General features: G+C 36.0%; 1 protein-coding gene across 2 annotated transcripts in view; it reads left to right on the top strand.

The window, feature by feature from the left end:
* LOC110681295 overlaps positions 1–22,074 on the top strand; it is a 532,644-nt gene that overhangs the window by 219,168 nt on the left and 291,402 nt on the right. Inside the window, exons 2-3 of one of the 2 annotated variants that reach the window (XM_021857080.1) lie at positions 10,826–11,234; positions 11,591–12,224. In XM_021857080.1, the coding sequence (XP_021712772.1) occupies positions 10,932–11,234; positions 11,591–12,224 (937 nt within the window). In that variant the 5' untranslated portion in view covers positions 10,826–10,931. Of the gene's footprint in view, positions 1–10,822; positions 11,235–11,590; positions 12,225–22,074 lie in introns of both variants that reach the window. The other variant, XM_021857129.1, reaches the window with a different exon arrangement.

The following is a 22,074-nucleotide window of genomic DNA, read 5'->3' as shown; positions in this document are numbered from 1 at the left end:
ACTAAATGCGAAAGCCGCTTTTAGTCCAACAGTTTATTATCCGGGCCTGTGCGGAGCGGCAAACGAGAAGAAACGGTGGACCACTCGACCATGTGCCATCGAGAGAATCGCACAAGAGCCGGGCGATTTGAACTGTCGAGACGAGAAAATCGCTTATGGACTTCGTTTTATTTTTCTTCGGCGGTTTCTATGATGCTGTCTTTTATGTTTGGATTTCATATAGATTTACTTTTGATACTATGATAGAATTATTCTGAAGTGCTTCACTATGTTGGATACTTGTGGCTTTTATTCGCAGTTGTTGTTGATATGACGTATTGCATGAAGAGTAAATGTTATTTTTTATGTCCAAAATTTTTCCAGGTTTATGTATGTGTTTTGAGATCCCCTTTTTAATTTCATTGTTAGTATTGTTGCAAACATTATATGCATTTATTATTATTGTCTTCATTAACGAGGCTTTCAGCCCGAGGCTGGTTCACCTCGAATATATGCATTTATTATATCTAGGTGTTCTGTGTATTCGCTATTATCCCAATTTGGTAAAACTTAATAAATAAATTATTAACTTTCTGTCAACAACAGTTCAGAATGTTGACAGGTGAATTGAATTCACTTAATGAGAGATAAAAGAAAATAAATAATAAATAATATGTTTTTTAATAAATTTAACCTTACTCAACATAAACTTTGAGAGCAATTTTCTTGCATGCAAGTTTGCCAGCTTGTATGGCAATTTATTTGCTTTTTTTGCCACAGACTTCAAACTTTATGTGTTTAACAATACTTATCAGCATAGGTCATACTACTATCGATGCTCAAAAGTTATTTTTTGGTGTTTTAGGAAAGTATTGTATTTTGCTATATAAGAGAAACAAAGAGTTTTGTATGGAGACTGTAAGTATGTCGAAAAAATTGATTTATTCTTAATTTTATCGTGCAATTTCTACCAAATTACATCTAAGATGAAAGTTGAAGTCCTATTCTGCATGCTTACTGGATTGGATCACAAAAAAAGTTTGATAAATCATACCTTAAATTTTATGTAAACATCACTTAAACCAGTGTTTTATACAACTTTGGCGACCTGTAGCTAAAAATTGTGACGTGCAGGGACATTTCTGAGAACGGCATCAGATACAGCGGCCCCAAATTTACTAGAGACACATAATTTGGTTCTTGAAGCACGCAAAAGTGCCTTTTTTGTTACACTGTGTAACTTTTTTACGCTCGAAATTCGAGCTTACGAACTCTACGGTCCAATTATTTTGACGCTCTCCCAGTTAGGGGCGTAAAAAGAAGTTTGGCTGAACATTAAACAATTTCTAATGCTTAATCGCAAAACAATCAAGGTTTTGTTAAATATACTGGTCAAACCAATTTTTTTTTTCATTGCAATCGATCCGTAGGTTGCTAGTTAATTATTATCCTGAGGCAATGTGCTTTCATGATGGTTTTCCTATGCGAAACAATCAAATTTTTAAATTATTGCAGCATTGAATAAACAGATATGATGAAAGTCAAAAGAAACAGTTTAATATATATTCATATGTATTGTTGGATGAAGTGTTCGAATAGTTAATTGAAAGAAATTTAAGTGAATTTTCTTTCTGAACTACAATACATTTTAAAAGACACCACTAGATTGATTTGAAAAAGATCTTCATTAAGTAAATGAAAAATATAATTTAGAAATATATAGAAATTAAGTAAATGAAAAATCGAATTTAGAAATAATATATATATCGATATATATATATATCGAATTTAGAAATATATATCGAATTTAGAAATTCAATTCCACTAGAGTTTGTATCCTTCTCCACCTAACTACATAGATACGCGTTTTTCGACCTCAACTGTAAGGCCATCTTGAGTGTCGTGTACTAGACTCTGTTTTCGTTGCACTTTAAGGCGCAGAAAATTTGAATTAGGGTTACTTGATTCATTGAAAATCACATAGATATTCCATCGTTAAATGTTGTACATTTGAAATTGACATTAATACTATTCTGAATCAGAAACTCAATCTGAAATCACATTCATAATTGTATAAACAAACATACTTGAGAAATTCACACTTATAATAGTAGTTTTTGTAATTTCTCATCGTAATAGGCTGTTTTGCATCACGCCAATCTGTCATGACACGGCCTACTTTTCTGCACTGAAGTATGCAGTGCGGGAATAGTCATTACGCAACTGAAACCAGTGCTGTAATGATTCATTAGGCAACGCTTTCTCATTACGCAACTGTTTTGAGTTGCGTAATGAATCATAACAAAACAATTTTTCAGAAAATGTAGAATAATGGTGAATGCATTCCGATATAATTTCTGATACCCTCAAGTAGTCTTCTACGAAATTGCAAAAAATGTTGTACGTAACTCGTTGCAGAACTCGATTTTTACAGCACTCGTCGTAATTATCCGACTCGGCAAGCCTCGTACGACTCGTGCTGCTGACGAGTTGGATGATCACAACGTGTGCTGTAAAAATCGAGTTCTGCACCGAGTTGCGTACTACATGTTTTGCAATTTCAAGAAAGGTTACTTGAGGATATAATTTTGGAATAAAATTGATCAACATAATGGCCTACTTTTCCTACCAGAAGAAACAGTATCAGAAAGTGCTACTTTTCAGCACTAATAACGGTATTGAAAAGTTGCCCTTTTCAGCTTTGTTTTGGGAGTTATCAAATTGATATCTGATTGCCTCTATTCATCATTTATCGAATTGCTCTGAATCTCTAAATAACTTAGACAACTAGGTTCTGGTTATACATCCGTTTGAATATCCGAATTGAGTCAAATTCGGATCATTCAACAGATATAGAGTCAGAAGCTCGATTTTTTCAGCACTCGTCGACTCATGCTGAAAATCGTCATTTTGCAACTCGTTGCATAAATAACTAAGGTACACCGGGGCAAGTTGAAATGGCTGGGGTTAGATGAAATGGCATGTTATCATAGTGAAATTCGATAATTAGCATAAGCATTAGTATTAAGCATTTCGCACAAATTCGTAGGTGGTACAGTACTACACCATTGTATGATGGTTGCCTCCTTCCCGTCCGTTACCACAGTCAGAAATTTGGGACTAACCTCTAACTCTTAGACAAGATTGACGCATCCTCCAATAGTCGAGAGCTGTCCTGGCCACGTCCTTGCGAAAGCTGGGGAATGGGAAAGGATAATTGATTGAACACCTACTTAAGAAAGATGCAGAGAACTCTACGACCTCTCATAGGTGTTACGGGATGTTGTGGAATGTTGATGGAAAGGGAAATGCCATAGGATACGTTCGGTAGACGTTTTGGTCGAAAAAAGGTTAATATTTACGCCTTGTGATCATGCGCTGCTGATCAGAGCAAACTCACCAAATTCATTTTTCGAAACTCCTCTGAAATCCGTCGCTTCTCTAACAAAGAACAATAACGTGAGCTGTAACTTAGCGCTGCCTAAGAAAATGCACGCACCGCACGAAAAACTGACACAAAACTGCAGTTCATAATCCATTTGGAATTTAGCATCCACGAACCAGTTTTTGAATCAACACGTTTAACACACACAGGAAATTCAATTCTAGAAACATTAAGTTAACAGATGGAACAAATTTTTATGGAAAATATATCTGCTAACATTCATTATTATCCTTTTGAATTTCATCTTGCCCCACCCGTTTCAATTTGCTCCGGTGTACCTTATTTCATCTGCGCATGGCCATCCGTAGCCATGTTTGAAAAATTCTGATTATAGTAGGTTATACTGTACAATTATCACAATTTTTCAAACTATCGTCCGGATAGCACCATTCTTTGAAACAATGAGCGATTCTGATTCTGATGTTCTGATTGATCGACAGTCGCCAGCGGACTGGCTGGTTTCCTACAGGTGAAATCTAATCAAGAATTTCTGAAGCTCCACTGAAGCGTCACCAGCGGATTACAAAGGACACTGGTTTTTTCGATCGTCCGTGTCTCTGCCTGCAGATTCTCAGGTAGATATTTATGTCCTGAAGAGGCATGAATGATGGGAATCTTCTCCTGGTGCTGAAGGATACTTCGAAAATTTCTAAATAATTCAAAAGCTCAAATGTTCCAAACCCAGCTCAAATTAATAATTTGACTAATTGTATAATTATTTGTCACCAAAATAGATAGGTAGACATTTTTTGAATAAAATACACTTATTTGAACTGATAAAATAAATTATTTGTTAATTCAGTAAAAAAAACAGCTTATTAAACTCTCTTGAACTCCCCATTTTATTATAATAATAATAATTACACAAATCCTAAGAACTAAATTTCATAGACCTCTCCGTTTTCTAAGAATGATAGTTGTATAAATCACACGTGCTTCATTAAGTTACTGGGAAGCGTTGCGTAATGAGTCATTACCAAGCGCTTTTCACTTGGGTAGAAGGCTCCTACCATAATGCGGGAAAATAGGCCATTCCATGAGGGGTTGACGTGTTGAAAAACAGTCTACTACGATCAGCAATTGCAACAATTTCTTGGTTTCTCTCTAATCAAGTTTATGTGATAATACTTGTTAACTCACACAATATTGTAAAGAATAGTTTAAAATACTAGCCAAAACACGGAAAATCATGAAAAACTACACTGAAAATTAGTCAATTCATTGATATTCCCAATTCGAGGTGCGGAGTGACAAAAGTAAAATTTCAAATTTGTTCCGGTCTTAGAAGCGAAATGAGTTATCTGTGCGGAAATTTCAAATGATAATTGCATGCAGATATGTGCTAGAGAATTATGAATATTTGTATGAGAAAACAAACTTCAATCTTCGACAGTTATGCTTTTATGGACAGAGAAGCAGCTCTTTGATGCTGGCTTCGAAAAGCGAAGTCTTCCATGACGTTGTTTATACAAAACCGCGACAATGGACTGGTAAATAGGGTGAACACTAATAACTTCTAAAAAATGCATTTATTATTCAAAATATAAAAAGTGTCCTCAAAATTCACAAATAGGCTGATTATAATATCTCCGAAAGTTTATTGAATTTACTATAAAAATGATTGAAAGAATAACAACATTCATGTTGAAATTCTGTAGAGAAAATTACTTGTTCGGTCTCACCACAACGACATCTCTCATTCACTGAATGCTAGGCGAACTCAGCTACAGTAGCAGCGGTCATCGGGAAAGGGAAGGATTGTTAGTGTGACATACATTGTTACTAAAGAACAAGTATACCTCTGCATCTTCATGGTTGTTACGGGAAGGGGTTTTTGCTAGTGGGAAGGATTCAGAAACTACACAATCTAGATTCACCTGGTTATGTGATGCTATTCATGTAACCTCTAATTAAAAAGCCATCTATGTTAAACGACGACTAAACATAAAATATGTCAAAACCTATGTAGACTAATCTTTTTTTTTTTGTATGGAAGAGAAATATTTTAGCTGTATAGATATTTTAGACTATTTTTGAAATTATCTCAGCAGAAGGGTCTCCTACACACAACCTTGCAAAGTGGATGGTTAAGGAATTCCAATCCATGCCCAAACCTTTTGAAAGCCGTTCAGTTAACAATACTCAGGAGTTTGCAACTTCAGGCTTCTGGGTATATTCAAGATGATGAAATTATGGTTTCTTTTGATGTTAAAGCATTTTTTCCTAGTGTGCCAGTTAAAAAAGCCATAAACCATTTGGAAGAATGGCTACTTAACCAACACAATGAGTCAAATTGGAAATACAAAGTTCGGTATTATATCAAATTAACCCGACTTTGTATGGAAGAGAACTATTTTAGCTTCCGTGGTAATTTTTAGAAACAGACAAAAGGTGCACCAAGGGGTAATCCATTGGCTCCGTTTTTGAGCGAGTTGTTTATGGCCAATTTTGAAAGCATTTTGAAAAAGAAAGAATTGTTACCACAGCGTTGGTGGAGATATGTAGATGATGTGTTTAGCATTATCAAAAAGGATTACATGCCAAAAATTTTAGAAGCAATTAACAGTATCCACAAAGATATAAAATTTACCCATGAAGAGGAAAAGGATAGTAAACTACCTTTTTTGGATTTGCTAATTACTAGGGAATCGTCTCACTTTGAATTTGAAATTTAACGGAAACCAACTAATACTATGCGAGTTAATCCGAGTACTTCCAACCACACTTATCAACATAAAATGGCGGCTTCTCATCATATGATACATAGAATGCAAACCCTTCCTTTAAGTGAAACTGGAAAATCAAAAGAACTAGATTATATTTTTGAGACGGCTAGGCTTAACGGATATAGGAATAGTACAATACAAGCAACAATAGATAAGAGGGCAAGGGAAAAATATAGAAAAAGTATGACAACACTTACTGTCGAAAAAGAGGATTTAAAAAGAGTAGCGGTGAATTTTGATAGCAAGATTACAAAGCCTTTGGCTAAGAAATTCCGAAAATATGGTGTAGATTCGGTTTTCAGCAGTAGAAGTAGTCAGCTAAAATCTAAATTAGGATCAACAAAGGATAAAATTAATAAACTAAATAGAGCAGGAGTAAATTTCATGCCCCCATTGTAATAAAATCTATTCAGGACAAACAAAACGAACTCTAGAAATAAGATTCAAAGAATACGTTGCTGAGGCAAAAAAGCGGGCAAGGAATTAGAAAAGGGATTAGCGTATGACTTTAAATCAAAATGCGTATCTGTCAAAGATAAGCATTTAGGAGTGAAATTAAAAGGTACATGGTACTCCATGTACTTTTAAGTTCTCTAATCTTTTAGAGATTATGCAAACACAATAACAGCCATTTGTGTTGTGTTTTCATGCTACAGTCGTTTGGAAAAGCAAGGAATGTTTGTTATTATTATTAGAGCCCGAGTATACCTCTGATTGTCACATGAAAGGGCTTCTTTTAGTGATGGGAGGGGGGGGGGGGTGATTAAAAAGTTACATCATATAGTTTTTATAGAAAGTTTTTATTAATATCTGAGAGAAACAACAACACTCTTTGTATCGAGCCTTTTTTTGTTATAATTACAAAAATAAAAAATAGGTAATGTTTATTTAAATTTGTTATTTTGAACATGATTGAGAATGGCCATGGCTTTAGGGAAACGATTTTGACGAAGAGAATCAAAAATTTCACCTGTAGCGCTTTCCTATTCATGGCGAGTTATTATTGTGATTATGACTTCCAGCTAAATTACATTCCTTGTGCAAAAATCTGAATTTGATAACGGAGTCGATGACTTCGATTAAAAAGGCCGATACAAATTTGCTCTTGACTTCTTGTCTCCCCCGAAAATTTTCGGTAAAATTTTGCAGGAGGCAGTGCTGGTTGGGTGACAAAACGTCGAAAGACAAAATGTCGAATTCCAAAACTTTGAAAGACAGATGTCGAATGCCAAAATAAAATAAAACGTCGAAGAAACTTCGAAAACAAAAATAATTACAAATGTCAGCAAAAATCGATAAAAATGTAATACTACCAGATATTGAATAGTAAAGGCAGTAAAAAAATATTTTTTTCCTATGTTATTACCGTGGTAGCGTAATATTTAGCTGGTATTGGAAAGGATAGTAAAAGAATCGAATTAAAATAGCCAAAACTTGCAGAAAATGTTGAAGATTGCTTTTAATCTTCAGGTTTTAAAATAATTGTTTGAGTCTCTCAATAAAGTGTTTATTCTAAATAATCATTGAAAGGACTCGTATCGTTTTTGCTCGAGTTTGACGTTTGCACAGTACCGCTGGTTAACCAAACCGAGTGTTTTAAGGTGAAGATGAATCGAAGCCAAAGTTCAAATTTTCAAGAGCACGGATCTGGAGAACCAAACATCCGTTTGAGCTGAAAACCTAATTGATTGGTCACCACCAGCTAGTGACCAACCAATAAATTTTTTAGCTTCAATGGAAGTTTGGTTCTCCAGATCCGTGATCAAAAGGGGGGAGGGGGAAGGGGTTGAAAAAATGAAATTTAGCGTGACATAATTTGTGTACCATCCCATGGACTATGTGTTAAATTGATAATTCTCTAGTTGTTATGTCTGTTTGTCTGTAAAAATAATCTACAGAAATAATAAATCAATGTATTTATAGAAGTTAATTCAATAGTTTAAATTTAATACTTGCTGGATATCCTGATTTCTATACACATGATCGTGAACATCTGTTACCGAAAAGACAATCAATCAATCCATTCAAATGTAATTATTTGACAGAAGAATGAGTACATTTTTAAAGAATGAAGAATTCACTGATAGGGTAATAACTAATGACTTTTTACATCGTTCTTACAAAAAAAAATTTAGCAGTTAGCGCTAGCAGTGAAACATACAGAAAACAACCTTTTGAACAGTCAATTCCTAACACCAACCATCAAGTGGCGACACAGTTGTTTGTATTCCTCTCATTCAGCATGCTAATCCGGTTCTCATGGTTCTTTAACTCAGGCTATAATTTCGATTTGCTTCAAGTGCTGCACTATGTATTTCTTTTCTTGTCCGAAATTAATAGTAGTTTGACATTTTTCTGGGAAATCTGTTCCATGCCTACTGTGATGAAAATTGTAAATTTTGCTGTTTTCAACGCTATCCGTAACGCAACCATTTTTTTTCTTTAGCAACGCCATTTATCCAAAAACCTTCGCTTGAAAAACTACTGCTTTCGACGTTTTGTTTTGGCATTCGAAGTTTTGGGTTTCGACGTTTTGTCTTTCGACATTTTGTCCCTAAACCGGCAGTCCTAAAACTATTTATCAAAATTTGAAGATTTTCAAGAAATTCTTTTTTTTTTCAATTTAATTTACTATTTTTATTATCTTTCTCTCAACATAAAGCCTTCAATATGTTTGTTCAAGAAACACCAGTACACCATTGCAGATTTATTGCATTATATCATGTTGTTATAGCATATGCAATCTCTAGTAATAGCATCTACCATACATGCTTTTCCCCTTTTCAATTAAAACAACATTGTGTTGAAATGTCACTCTGTTAAATGATCTGAAAATTTCTTTTCGACTAAATATCCTTTCGATCATATATCATATGCTTCTTAAAGCAATTAAAATCTTTTCGACCAAACATACTTTCGACTAAACGTCATTCGACCAAATGTCGTAGATTCGTTTGAGCTTAAAACACTCTAACAGAAATGCTTCTCGCTTACAAATTGCTCACAAAAATTTCATCAGGAAAAATTATGCTGCATCTCGATAAGTTGGTTGTAACCGGTCAAACTGCGTGAATAAATCTTGTAATGATAACATGAAAAATCTTAAACCACCACCAGCTCCACCACTCAACAGACGTGTTTAAGAGATGAGGAAAGCTTCTGGGAATTGCATATGGAATGGATTTACATTCAGAGTTGAATGAAACCAGCTTTACCTTGATTTCCTCAAAGAAGGCTTGAAACTAATTGACCCAAAAGCCAACATTAAGGCGCTTTTTATTATTAATTAATTTGACAATACAGACATAAACGTTAATTTTGTACATGAAATGTATCTTTTTGAATTTAGGATTCCACAAAGATTAACTGAGAATGCCAGAGAATAGATTACCATTGTTGCAAAAAAAAATCAGTGTCCGATTTGAATTGAACTCAACAAAACTGCTGTACGAGAATTTCGTCGAACCGAATAATTGCATTCCAAACATAGAAAGTTAAATTGATTCTGAATGAGATAAAATTTGGGAAATTATTAATAAACAAATTCTAACAATGGAAGATCGGTTTGAAGTTTACTGTTTTGTAAATAATTTGATTCCAACAAGTGAACAACTCAAATATGGGAGTGGTGTTGCCAGGTTATAAGATCACGACTGAGTTATAGAATAAATGACATGGAGTATATTCTCTCACAGAATTTTTTTTTAACTCACAAAGGCAAAAAGCAGCATTTTGGTTGACTGTACATGCTATTTATTCCAATTTGAAGTAATCAGATTCTTGCCAATTTGTCAAAAAAAAGGTAATAAAAGTGCGATGTAACAGCCGAAAATCGTTTGCTAAAGAATTCGTGAATTTTCTACAAATGTGTTAACCACTTGAAGAAATTACACATGTAAACGTAGCATAATGTATATTTTTAGAAGAAGCCTTATATTACCAGATTGAAGTATGTATATGTTGTAAAAATATTACAGTAACACTTCCATGAGTCGATGTTCCATGATTCGAAATGGACTTAAAATTTCAAGGTTACTATGATAATGCCGTCATACAACTTTCTAAACATTTTCATTCCATGACTCGATATTTCCATGGGTCGATATCGACTCATCGAGGTTTGTATATAAAAAATAAAAATTTTCAGCAATATTCTTCAAGAAACATAAGAGTTATGCGCATTTTATTGTGTTTTTTAGCTAATGACACGCACGTTGGCTGAATAAAGGTCAATGAAGACGAGATGAAATTCCATATCTAATTCCATAAACAGCCTGCTAGTTTGATCATGCAAATTGAAGCAAACAAGCATGCAACAGAAGCCTACTGCGAGGCACCAATAACAATAATCCCGAAACGAAGTAGGCCTGGAAACTGATTGAATATGTTTATGCAAATGACGTCAACGCCCAGCCTACTTCGAAGGCGTCACTCTGTAAAGTTCCTCTGGGGGTTGCAAAGACCCGCCATGTAAACGCTGCTGAAATGCGATAATCCCACGCGCAGTCATCGACCGCGTAAAGCTGCACGATTATAGCAATAAAGTGCTTGCAATCAGCCCCCCTCCTTCCGCAATCAACACCACATAAGCAAACAAACATGTGCAAAACCGACAATACAATTTCCGCTTTTATTTCTTTCTCTTTGTTGGTTTATGCTCCCGGCTGAACAGCAGCTTCACGGTTCATCGTATCCAGCTGAATCCAATCGAATCCAACGAAAAACGATTGCCATGATGGTGTGAAAGTGATACGGTCACCGAGCAGTAGTGACTCCAGGAGATGACCATCATGGACGGTGGCAGCAGCGGAGGCGTTCGGCAACAGCAACAACAGCAGAAACAACAGCAACAAAGTCAACAGCAAACGCCACAACACCTCCAGCAGCAGCATTATCAGCAACATCAGCAGCCACAGCAGAACCAATTCGGGAGCAATGGGTGTTCGCCCTCGATTGGATCGTCCACTTCCGGCGGAACCGGGCAGTTCCCCGCTTCGTTCCCGGACAGCTTCAAAGACTTTTTCGCCATGCTCAACGAGGAGGACGACCACGTGGACGTGTTCTCCAACATACTAGAGGATAAGGTGGGTAGCTTTTCGGATTTTTCATTTTGATTTGAGGATTGAATGCGATAAATTCCATACAAATGTCTATACGTGGTTTGTTTCTGTTTAGTGAAATTTATTACGATTACTCAGAAAGGATTATAATCGCAATTTCATTCGGAAACAAATCGAATCTAAATAGATAATTACATTTACAATGTCAATGGCAATGTCAATGACAATGTCAAAGACAATGTCAATGACAATGTAAATAACAATTGTAATTCGATTTCGATCGATTCGATTTCAACCGATTCGATTTCGAATTCTTATCGAATGAAAAAATGCTCGAATAATCACTGATATTCTTTATGCTCTCTCTTCCCTCTCTGCAGGACATCCCCCGCAGCACAAAGTGTCGCTACAATCGGTCTTCCAATGCCGCTTCGGGTGCCTCCGGCGGAGGCGGCAACAGCGCATCCGTATTCACCGGTGGCCCGGCTCCGCATTCCGCCTCGTCCTACACCGGCAATCGTTCGTTTGGGCTCGGGTTCGCATCCGGCAACAGCAACTACAACTTCGGTCGGTCCAGCTCGTTCCGATTGCACCGGAACAAACCGGCCTACCCGGATCATCGGCCGCCGTCGGCAACCGTCGGCTTTCATTCGACCAATCAGCAGCAGCAGCTGCTGATCAACAACATTCGGAATCAGTTGGGCGGATCGGGAAGTGATTTGGGGTTCTGTGGTGGAAGTGAAGAAGACAAAGCAATGAAGAATCTGAGTTTGATAAAGAGTGCCATTGTGGATCGGTCGCCGTCATCGTCGGCGCTTGCTGGGATCGTTGCTGGTGGAGGGGGCGGCGGTGGTTTGACGGTAACGGGGTTTCCTGGGCCGGGAGGGGGGATTAATCGGTCCAAGTCGAACTCGAAAATTGACGATCGGTCGCCTACTTCGTTCGAGATGAAGAACTTCGTGTGCGGAACGACGCCGAGCGGGAGCGGAGCCGGGCGGAGTTACAAAATTAGTGGTGAGTAAAAACATAAACAGAAGCTCAGTACACAGTCAGATTTTTTAATAGACACATCTTCTTCTTCTTTTCTGGCGTTTCGTTCCCACTGGGACAGAGCCTGCTTCTCAGCTAAGTGTTCTTATGAGCACTTCCACAGTTATTAACTGAGAGCTTACTATGCCAATGACCATTTTTGCATGCGTATATCGTGTGGCAGGTACGAAGATACTCTATGCCCTGGGAAGTCGAGAAAATTTCCAACCCGAAAAGATCCTCGACCGGTGGGATTCGAACCCACGACCCTCAGCTTGGTCTTGCTGAATAGCTGCGCGTTTACCGCTACGGCTATCTGGGCCCCTATTAGTCACATGGTTGGAGGATGTTTTGGGAATTGCGCGTTATGAGACATCGTCTTCAAAAAAAAAAAAAAAAATCTAAAATAGATATCATCAATCTTTTGTATGATAATTCGCGTATTATCAAGTTCAACAAGGTGAAAAACACATTCTGCTTCTTAAATCCAAGATGGCGTCATAATCCAAGATTTGAGTGAACCGAAATGACCTCCCTCTAGTTTTAGCATTTACTAGCGATCAATGACATAAAATTGGAATTCTAACGATCAATGATGAGTGTAGCAAGCAATCATTGATGCAATTGGGTCCTAAAATGTTTAATCAAATCTTGTTTTTATTTAACGACACGAAAGAGCATGTCACTGCAACTACTTTAGCAATTTTCCCCGCTCAAATAACGGCTACATCATATTTAAACAACATATTTAAAAATTGGGTCCATAAATGAACCTTGACACTTGAGATCATTTTTGACGTTTGCTTAATCGACAAAAACACCACAGGGCTTTTAGTTTCAACACTGGGGTTGTTCCTATCTGACATTTAGTAAGGGACACGGAAAGCAAAATACACCCAAAATTTGAGTTTAAGCCAAGGAGTGTAACAAAATCTAAAAAAATTTTTTTGGACTTAAACAAAAAAAAAATTAACAAATTGAGTAAACATGTGTTTTTGGCCTAAACTTAAGCGTTTGGCGCTAAAATTGGGGTAGGCCTTTAGGACCCTATTCAACATTTCATGTAATATTCACGTTTCATTTTCATTTTTGACATACGGTGATTTCTAAAATTGGTCTAAATGTCTTCAATTCAAACCTAAAATCATTCAGACAGTTGGAAGACTAGAAACTTCATGATATATTCTAAAAAAAAACTCATGGAGATGCATCGATTCATGGAAAACTGAACATAAGTGTAACTTGACTAAACGAAAACATCCAACGCTAATGGTAAACAAGAGAGACAAATGAGTTTTATCGTTGCTTTCTCTTTGGGGCTCTCCTTTGCTGCTGTTAGCTTGATACAACTTGCGAAACATTGCTGACCATGGACCGATGCGGATGCGATGCTATCCATAGCGATTGCCTGAGTATAATGTTCGTGGTTACAATTTACAGTAAAACTAATCTCTTGATTTTTTTATGACACATTTTGTATAAAAATTGCTATATGGCTAACGAATATCGACCATTGTATAAGAGTTATCAATGAATCTATTTAATTCTTTGCATATTCAAAGAAGCTCGAAACAAAATTTTGCTCTTATTTAGTAGTTGTTGTATTGTTTTGTTATATTCAAAAGATGTTCAGGACTATTTAAAAAAATCCTGGATTACACAGCGTAACAAAAATGTCATTTTTTGCGTGTCTCAAGGATCAAATTATGTTTCTCTAGTAGATTTTGGGTCGCTGAATTTGATACCGTTCTCAGAAATGTTGCAGCACGTATCAATTTTTAGCTACAGGTCGCTAAAGTTGTATAAAACACAGGTTTTATTAATGTTTACATGAAGTTTAAAGTATTATTTATCAAACTTTTTTGTGATTTAATCCACCAATCATGCAAAATAGGACTTGAACTTTCAATTAAGATATAATTTGATTGTAAATTTGCCATTAAATTCAATTTAAATCGATTTTTTTAACATGCTTACAGTCTCCATATAAAATTCTTCGTTTCTCTTATATGGCATAAGACAATACTTTTCAGAACCACCAAAAAATAACATTTTACCAGCGGAAGAATTATGAACTTTGTTAAAAAGTATTGTTTAACACATGAAGTTTGGATTTTGTGACAAATTAAGCAAATAAATTGCCATACAAGTTGGAAAACTTGCATGCTAGTTGGTTTAAATCGTCAAATTTAGCATTTTCAACAGTCAATATCTCAAAAACTAGACGTGCTATGCTATTTTTGAAAACGGCAATGGATTCAGCAACCCCTAATTGAGTAAATCGTAGTATTTTGGTGCTTGAGACAAAAACGTGTTCCGCAGTGTTATAGGTCTTCAGACATACTCCCGTGCATAAGTTTGGGTTCACCCCAAACTCAGTAATTTCACGTCCAATTGAAACTCTCTAGGCCGCATGCGAAAAAAAAGAGTTATTCTTACTTCGTATGTATTTTTCCAAAAACATTCTTTGAATTTTGCATACTAAATTTTTACTCAAAGTTGTGACATTTTCAAAAAAACACACACACACACTAAGAAAACATAGCTAAGGACTGTTCATTTAAGAAAGTGGACACGTGTTTTTTACAGTATCTGTTTATTTTCGAACAAATTCATGAGTTTACATGGAAATCAACGTAATTTCGATCAAATTCACATAAATTTGAACATTAATTGATCATTGCTGGAGAATGCTCTTACTTTTCTTTTGATACCTCCCATAAAATTCTGCACAACTTTTTTCGGAACTTTTCGAACTGCTTTTTGAACTGCTGACCACATTTTCTTGAAAAAATCGATGGAGCTTGCTTCTCTTCCATCCTTCTTAAGATGCCGTTTGATTATTGCCCAATATGTTTCAGTGAGGCGTAGTTCTGAGCAATTTTATGGATTCGATCATTTTTCTACAAATTCGACTTATTCCTTCTTGAGCATCTCCAAAGTAGCTGAAGCATAGTGAGCCGATGCTAGGTATGGCAAAAACAATGGAGGCATGGTATGCTTCCAGTAGATGGGCAGAAGCCATTTTTTAATACATTCAGTTCTGTAATTTTCGCCGTTGATTGAACCCGTCGTGAAATATGTAGTACTTTCATACCGCAGAAGCAAATTGCTTGCCATACCAAATCATTTTTCCCAAATTTTTCTGTTGGGATGTATCGTACGTCGTCAGGAATATCTGTTTTGGCCACAGCGTTGAAAAAAATCAATTTGGACACTTCGCGATTTAAGCCAAATCTCGGAACGGCAGTTTTTCTGTACACCATTTGTGCAGAAAAAAATTGAAAGTTTCCATGTCAATACGACCCACCGTTTAGAATTTATAATTTTTTTTATGTCAACTTTTGTCTGCTGTCAAAATAAACACTTGAGATCACACTGAAACAAAATTTTATTTGTTTTTATGGAATTTTTACACCAAAATGCTAATATTTAGGTGTCCACTTTCTTAAATGAACAGTCCTTCCTCAGCATTGGATCGACCGAAATTTTAAAACAAGGTGTCATTAGAATCTTAGTCTTATATTCTTTAAAAAGCACTCACAAAATTTTTGCGGAAAAATTTGAATACTATTCAAAGCCAATGAAACAGCCACTCAAGTCATCGTGCAAACGTTTGGGTTCACCCCTCAATATGGTGTATCGTGCAAAAGCAGAATAAGCACATTTAAAACGTCCATTCGCGGTCACCGCTAGCTGCGATATCAATATTTGGAGTTATTGGTTTGTTATTTAAATAATTGAATTTGAGGATCGTAGTAGGCAGCGCGCGCGAACGTATGTTTTGAAAATTGATCTGTCACGTTTCTATCGTCTCCTCAAATTATAAGATTCGGCTGGTGTAGTTTTTGGGAAAAATTGTCTATAGCGGAATTAAAAAGGTTTATTCTGCACGTGTTTGTGGCGAATAGAGTTGTTATAGATTGAAATATTGAAAAAAATAAGGTAAATTGTTTTCGATTCTACTTGTATTATGCTAAGCGTGGACAAGAGATGTCAAACAACGAGCGAAAATGAACGAAAAGCAGATAAGGCGAAACGGGCGAAACTGTGCGGGAAAGAAGCCAGTTTTGAAAACAACTCGATCCGGTTTGGTGACAACTTTTGTAGCGAACGGACGGTGTTTGTTATAGGGTAAGTGTACCAATTATGGATGCAATATGTCAACATTAGTAATAAAAATCAAGTTGTAACCGCGTCTCTAAAACGCAAGCATGACTTGTTGGTGTCAATTACTAGTTTAAAGCCTTGCGAATCTGTTGATTTAAACAGTTTTAGTACTAAATTGACTTTAAGCTTCTAAAAATGGATTTTAAAAAGCGTTGTCCTTGTACCACTTATGGCAATAGCGTTCCTAGCATTCGACATAAAAGTGTACCAATTATGGACTATCGAATATTTGCACGAAATGAACTCAAACGCCATGAAGAGCGAATGATAATGTAATGAAGATATCGTCCATAAAATTTTCCAAAGATTTTGGGTTAAATATATGTTAAATCAATTTTTTGCAATGGGTTCATGGGAGAAAATTAATTTTCGAAAAAGAAGTCAATATGTAGTGTAAATGCAAATTATGATACAAAACAGCATTAATGATCTCACATTACTATTCCAGTGCCAATTTTTAACGAAAAAAGAGGGAAAATTCAAAAATCAAGTGTCGCTGAAAACCCCTCTCTATCATGAAATTAGCATCTTCCGCTCGCGAACGTTTTCGAACGTGTGATTGAAAAATCTTAGTAATTGAGTACAAAACATGAAGATACCCAACTAACATTCACTCATTTAACAAACACCATTATGGCAGTTTTATCCAGCATCATGTTTTATAACATTTTAATAATTTCCATGGCCAACCTTTGTTAAAGCATTGTTCACACAAATTTGGAGAAACTTTAAAGCATGTCGTTGAATACCAACTTTATTTTTCAGCTTTAAAAACGTTTTACAAGCATTTAGTTCAACTTTTATACGGCTGGTCTAAAAATAATTAAAGACTAATAAAAACAAAAAAATATTTTTCTAGGCACTTTATAAATGTAGTGTGCACTATTATTATTATAGTATAACAATCTTATTTAAAAATCGCCTGTATACTGGATTCGAACTCGAGACCTTCCAATCGTCAGCGGTATGCCTTGCCATCTGCGCCATCCTAGAATTGATGATTATACCGTCCAGTGCAAAATATAAACTTCTCATAGCTGAATATTGACCACGTTCGAGCTTCTATTCGACAACGCCTAATCAACACATGGTAAGCTAATCTACAACTGAACAAGCTTATTATTCAGCTGCTGCTGTTTAGTGCTCATCCAAGCTGAGTTCAGTCGGCTATTTTTAGCGCACAGTGAGAAAATTTATGTCGATGTTGGTCAAAATAATGTTTATTTACACAAAGTAAAAACAGTCTGAAATAATTAATCTAATTTCATAATAAGTTTTAGTTTGTTCAAAAATGATTAATTACCTTAAATAATTTTATAAATTATAGTTTGATTATTTTTTTATTTGTATTTTTCATAAACCTATTACATATGCATTGAAGTAAAAGTTCTCTGTATGAATATATTTGAATCATTTGAAGGGTTAGTCCTCAGAACCCACCTGAATAGAAAAATATTCGAATATATTGATGCAATTTTTATTTTCGGAAATGGCCAAGTAAATCATTTTTCTTAGAGCGCAGTATTTATTCAGTTGTGAAGAAATGTCATTTCAAATGTAGCTGGCTATAGACATTTATTTAATCAATTCTGTCAAAAAAATTTCCATTTTTCTTGTACGAAAAAACATCCCGAGCAGGCGAAAAAAGTTTAGCAATAGAAAATATAATATGGATAGCTTAAAGTGATATTAACTTGATAGATGTATGATAAAAATATCTGGAAATGATATCTAAAATAAACTACTAGAACAAAATTGGCATGTCATATTTAGATTCTGCAAGATTTTACCAATAGCTGCGAGCTATTCATTAGATCTGCGTACATCAAATTTTTCATGGGCTTAGAAGTTCTAGGAACAAAATTTTGATATTCTCTTCAGATATTTTATCTCTTATGTCAATCAAGTCAATATCACGCTTTGTTTGTCAGTACTTTGCTCCTACTCGGAATACTTAGCTTAAATGTTTATTTTTGTTTTTCACAATAATTCTGCATTTCTGGAGACTGACCATGTTTATTTTCTGAACAGCTATTTCAAAAGTTTTAAGAAAGCATAATTTATGAGCTTTGAAATGCATTCGGAACTCAACACGAATTTCGGATATTTTGTCCATTTTATGAAATTTAGCTATAGTGTGATCGCATTTACAAGGCTTATTTATTGCTGAACAATGTGTTTGTTAATCGTCATTTTGGCCTCTATTGGATCAACTGTTCTAATAATATACTGAAGCTGAACTAGGATTTTATAAGATACTTATTCAGCTCTTATTCATGCTTATGTTAAACATGTGGGAATAGCTGAAGTGCGACGCAAGTAAAACGTTAGTTCGTCTTCTGAATATCCTTTTATACATATACATTTGTTTAGTGGAATATTGGCTTTTTAATTGGGGGAAACATGTCTTGTTCAGCTCATTTGTAGAACAATCTTGACTAGTCGAATGAGAATCTTTGGAAACGTTTAATAAGTGGCGATTCAACTTTTGTTCATTCTAATGCATAACGTTGAACATTGATCTAAGTTTGTGTTAAAAAAGCACCTTCTCAGCTCTTTATAGAGCAAATTTTTTATTCAGCTGCCATTACCATTATTGAACAATAATTAAACATGCATGCTTGTTTGTGGCTCTGAATGGTTAGTTGGGTAATGCCTTACCGAACAGTCCCGTCGTGGAAGTCACCAGTAAAATAGCTTTACTTCTTTTATTTTACTGATCAAAAAATGTAAACAAACCGCCTCCAGAGTATTGCCATAATTGGGCTCTCATACACTCTTTGTACCAGTTATCGACATAGTGGAAATAACACGATTTCCAACTTAAAACAGTAGAATTGATTGCATACCAGCTAAATTTATTCATTTGTTCTCACTAGGTAACATACATTCATCGGTTGAAACAGTTTATCCGGATGAAAACATACATTTCGTAACGGAGGTCCCTTAGCCAACTGCTAAGAAGGTAACATATATGTGAGGCAAAATTTTCAAATGTTCATTTTTCGAAGCTTATTGCACGAATGTTCTTTTCAAGGTTTAGTTACCATCAAAAACAAATAGTTTAATCATTCCTGTGAATATAAGCCATTATAGTCTAGTGAAACAATAAGGAAAATCTCTTTTTGTTCCCATTATTGCCATAATTGGTACTATAGCCATAATTGGTACTTCTACCCTAGTGTGTATATTTGTTGGTTCGGCTCAAGTTTGGCCGATCAGTTAGGTTTCGGTTACTACATGGCGCAGTCGGTTAATGGTAAGTTGTGTTTATCTCTACCGGAGATAAACATTGAATGTATTTTTATTGCCGGGAAGAGAGTTTTCCGAGCAATGTGAAAAGTTGATTATGGAAAGAGAGAGTTCTCCAAGGACGGAAAGAGAGTTTTCTGAGCCAATGCAAAAAAAATTGGAGAGAGAGTTCTCCAATGACGGAAAGAGAGTTTTCCGAGCTGGATTTTGGAAAGAGAGTTTTCCAAAATGTATTCAAATTGCCGGGAAGAGAGTTTTCCGAGCAATGTTAAAAGTTGATTATGGAGAGAGAGTTCTCCAAGGACGGAAAGAGAGTTTTCCGAGCCGGATTCTGGAAAGAGAGTTTTCCAAAATCAATCCAAATTGCCGGGAAGAGAGTTTTCCTAGCAATGTGAAAAGTGGATTATGGAGAGAGAGTTCTCCAAGGACGGAAAGAGAGTTTTCTGAGCCAATGCAAAAAAAAAATTGGAGAGAGAGTTCTCCAATGACGGAAAGAGAGTTTTCCGAGCTGGATTTTGGAAAGAGAGTTTTCCAAAATGTATTCAAATTGCCGGGAAAAGATTTTTCCGAGCAATGTTAAAAGTTGATTATGGAGAGAGAGTTCTCCAATGACGGAAAGAGAGTTTTCCGAGCTGGATTTTGGAAAGAGAGTTTTCCAAAATGTATTCAAATTGCCGGGAAGAGAGTTTTCCGAGCAATGTGAAAAGTTGATTATGGAGAGAGAGTTCTCCAAGGACGGAAAGAGAGTTTTCCGAGCCGGATTCTGGAAAGAGAGTTTTCCAAAATGTATCCAAATTGCCGGGAAGAGAGTTTTCCTAGCAATGTTAAAAGTTGATTATGGAGAGAGAGTTCTCCAGGACCGGAAAGAGAGTTTTCTGAGCCAATGTAAAAAAAATTGGAGAGAGAGTTCTCCAAGGACGGAAAGAGAGTTTTCCAAAATAAATCTCAATTGCCGGGAAGAGAGTTTTCTGAGCAAGTTTGGCCGATCAGTTAGGTTTCGGTTACTACATGGCGCAGTCGGTTAATGGTAAGTTGTGTTTATCTCTACCGGAGATAAACATTGAATGTATTTTTATTGCCGGGAAGAGAGTTTTCCGAGCAATGTGAAAAGTTGATTATGGAAAGAGAGAGTTCTCCAAGGACGGAAAGAGAGTTTTCTGAGCCAATGCAAAAAAAAATTGGAGAGAGAGTTCTCCAATGACGGAAAGAGAGTTTTCCGAGCTGGATTTTGGAAAGAGAGTTTTCCAAAATGTATTCAAATTGCCGGGAAGAGAGTTTTCCGAGCAATGTTAAAAGTTGATTATGGAGAGAGAGTTCTCCAAGGACGGAAAGAGAGTTTTCCGAGCCGGATTCTGGAAAGAGAGTTTTCCAAAATCAATCCAAATTGCCGGGAAGAGAGTTTTCCTAGCAATGTGAAAAGTGGATTATGGAGAGAGAGTTCTCCAAGGACGGAAAGAGAGTTTTCTGAGCCAATGCAAAAAAAAAAAATTGGAGAGAGAGTTCTCCAATGACGGAAAGAGAGTTTTCCGAGCTGGATTTTGGAAAGAGAGTTTTCCAAAATGTATTCAAATTGCCGGGAAAAGATTTTTCCGAGCAATGTTAAAAGTTGATTATGGAGAGAGAGTTCTCCAATGACGGAAAGAGAGTTTTCCGAGCTGGATTTTGGAAAGAGAGTTTTCCAAAATGTATTCAAATTGCCGGGAAGAGAGTTTTCCGAGCAATGTGAAAAGTTGATTATGGAGAGAGAGTTCTCCAAGGACGGAAAGAGAGTTTTCCGAGCCGGATTCTGGAAAGAGAGTTTTCCAAAATGTATCCAAATTGCCGGGAAGAGAGTTTTCCTAGCAATGTTAAAAGTTGATTATGGAGAGAGAGTTCTCCAGGACCGGAAAGAGAGTTTTCTGAGCCAATGTAAAAAAAATTGGAGAGAGAGTTCTCCAAGGACGGAAAGAGAGTTTTCCAAAATAAATCTCAATTGCCGGGAAGAGAGTTTTCTGAGCAAGTTTGGCCGATCAGTTAGGTTTCGGTTACTACATGGCGCAGTCGGTTAATGGTAAGTTGTGTTTATCTCTACCGGAGATAAACATTGAATGTATTTTTATTGCCGGGAAGAGAGTTTTCCGAGCAATGTGAAAAGTTGATTATGGAAAGAGAGAGTTCTCCAAGGACGGAAAGAGAGTTTTCTGAGCCAATGCAAAAAAAAAAATTGGAGAGAGAGTTCTCCAATGACGGAAAGAGAGTTTTCCGAGATGGATTTTGGAAAGAGAGTTTTCCAAAATGTATTCAAATTGCCGGGAAAAGATTTTTCCGAGCAATGTTAAAAGTTGATTATGGAGAGAGAGTTCTCCAATGACGGAAAGAGAGTTTTCCGAGCTGGATTTTGGAAAGAGAGTTTTCCAAAATGTATTCAAATTGC

The sequence above is a fragment of the Aedes aegypti genome, chromosome 1, assembly GCF_002204515.2.
Source record: "Aedes aegypti strain LVP_AGWG chromosome 1, AaegL5.0 Primary Assembly, whole genome shotgun sequence".
Classification (NCBI taxonomy): Eukaryota; Metazoa; Arthropoda; class Insecta; order Diptera; family Culicidae; genus Aedes; species Aedes aegypti.
The sequence above is the reverse complement of the archived record's forward strand: the minus strand, read 5'-3'. Positions and strand labels throughout refer to the sequence as shown.